Source organism: Geospiza fortis, unplaced genomic scaffold (assembly GCF_000277835.1).
Source record: "Geospiza fortis unplaced genomic scaffold, GeoFor_1.0 scaffold428, whole genome shotgun sequence".
NCBI classification, from domain to species: Eukaryota; Metazoa; Chordata; class Aves; order Passeriformes; family Thraupidae; genus Geospiza; species Geospiza fortis.
This window is the reverse complement of record NW_005054409.1, coordinates 908,416-909,814: the sequence shown is the minus strand read 5'-3', so window position 1 is coordinate 909,814 and position 1,399 is coordinate 908,416. Positions and strand designations below refer to the sequence as shown.

Here is a 1,399-nt window from a genome sequence, read left to right as displayed (position 1 = left end):
AAACTGTTTAGCTTCATTGCTCTTTTGCTTTTGTGGCAAGCACCGTGGACACTGCAGGGAGCAGAACTGATCCAGAGCTGTGTTCTGGTCTGTGTCCTGCCCTAAGGGGAAGTGCTACCATCATTTAGCTCAGAATAAATCAAGAGTTATGCCAACACATCAGCCTCGGCAATGAGACAATACAAGGCATTAAAGCTCTGGGTTAAATTTGTTACAAACTTCTGGCAGAGGGTACCTTTCAATGGTGCAATGTCTGTTAACCCTGGAGCCAAGCTGTATGAGAAATGAGCCTGGCACAGGGCTTGAAAAGTGGCCTTAACTGAGTAGAGGACATTTGGGTGTTTGAAACAACCATTGCTCAGTCTGTAGCTCATTCATGAGCTGCCTGCCCTGGCCTTAGCCATCCATCATGTAGATGTGTTTCTGCTTCTTGAATAGATGGGTGGAGCTCTTCAAACAGCTGGGGTGAATAGAGACCTCCCAGACTTGGCCATGAATCAAGTCTTGTAAACTGTGATTTGGGGGCTGCCTGAAGGGCTGTCACCAATGACGTGCATTACCCATGGCTGGGCCCCAGGAGCACCAAGCTGCCTGGCAAGGGGTGACTTTTTCAATGACCAGTGGAGAAATCACAATGTTCAGGGCTAAGTATGGGCAGTCTGTCCATATGTCTGTCTCTCATCAGGTGGATTGTTCCCATGCAGGACTTTCATGGGCCTCTTGCAAGGGGATTTCACCACCTTTGTGGTCTGTGGGGTGCCAAGGCATGAGGTTCCCAAGCTTTACCCTTGAGTTTGGGCTTTTCCCAGGGTGGCATGCCACAGAGGAACTGGATTGGGCAGGGGTTTATGTCCCTCATGGTGCTGCAGACTCATTGTCACCACCAAGGAACTGGAGAGGAACAGGAACAGGACCTAATGAGCTCAAGCCCTGCAGCAGGGAAGCAGATTGCATTGCAGGCAGCAGCCCCAAGCAGTGCTGGAAGGGTTCAGGTTTTCAATGCCCTCAGATTCCTTTGGTGGCTGTGTGTACAGACAGGGATGGGGAACAATTCAACCTGTTGACTTACAGCCTGCTTCTTTTCCTGGTGCCTGCAGGTCAGTAGATATCAGCCCAACCAGACTGCACAGCTTGGCTCAGCACTTTAGACACCGGAGCTCCAGTTTGGAGTCCCAAGGAAAGCTCCTGGGCTCAGAAAATGAGACAGGGAGCCCTGATTTCTACACCCCAAGGACTCGTAGCAGTAACGGCTCTGACCCCATGGACGACTGCTCTTCCTGCACCAGCCATTCCAGCTCGGAGCACTACTACCCTGCTCAGATGAACCCCAACTACTCCACCCTGGCAGAGGATTCCCCATCAAAAGCCAGAGAACGGCAGAGGCAAAGGCACAAATCAG

The 1,399-nt window shown here is 51.3% G+C and overlaps 1 protein-coding gene across 1 annotated transcript in view; it reads left to right on the top strand.

Annotated features, from left to right (window-relative positions):
- FRMD4A (FERM domain containing 4A) overlaps window positions 1-1,399 on the top strand; it is a 201,447-nt gene that overhangs the window by 189,605 nt on the left and 10,443 nt on the right. The window contains 2 exon segments of the mRNA XM_031061326.1: window positions 1,098-1,396; window position 1,399. The exon segment at window position 1,399 is cut by the window's right edge and continues 554 nt beyond it. Coding sequence (XP_030917186.1) covers window positions 1,098-1,396; window position 1,399 — 300 coding nt within the window.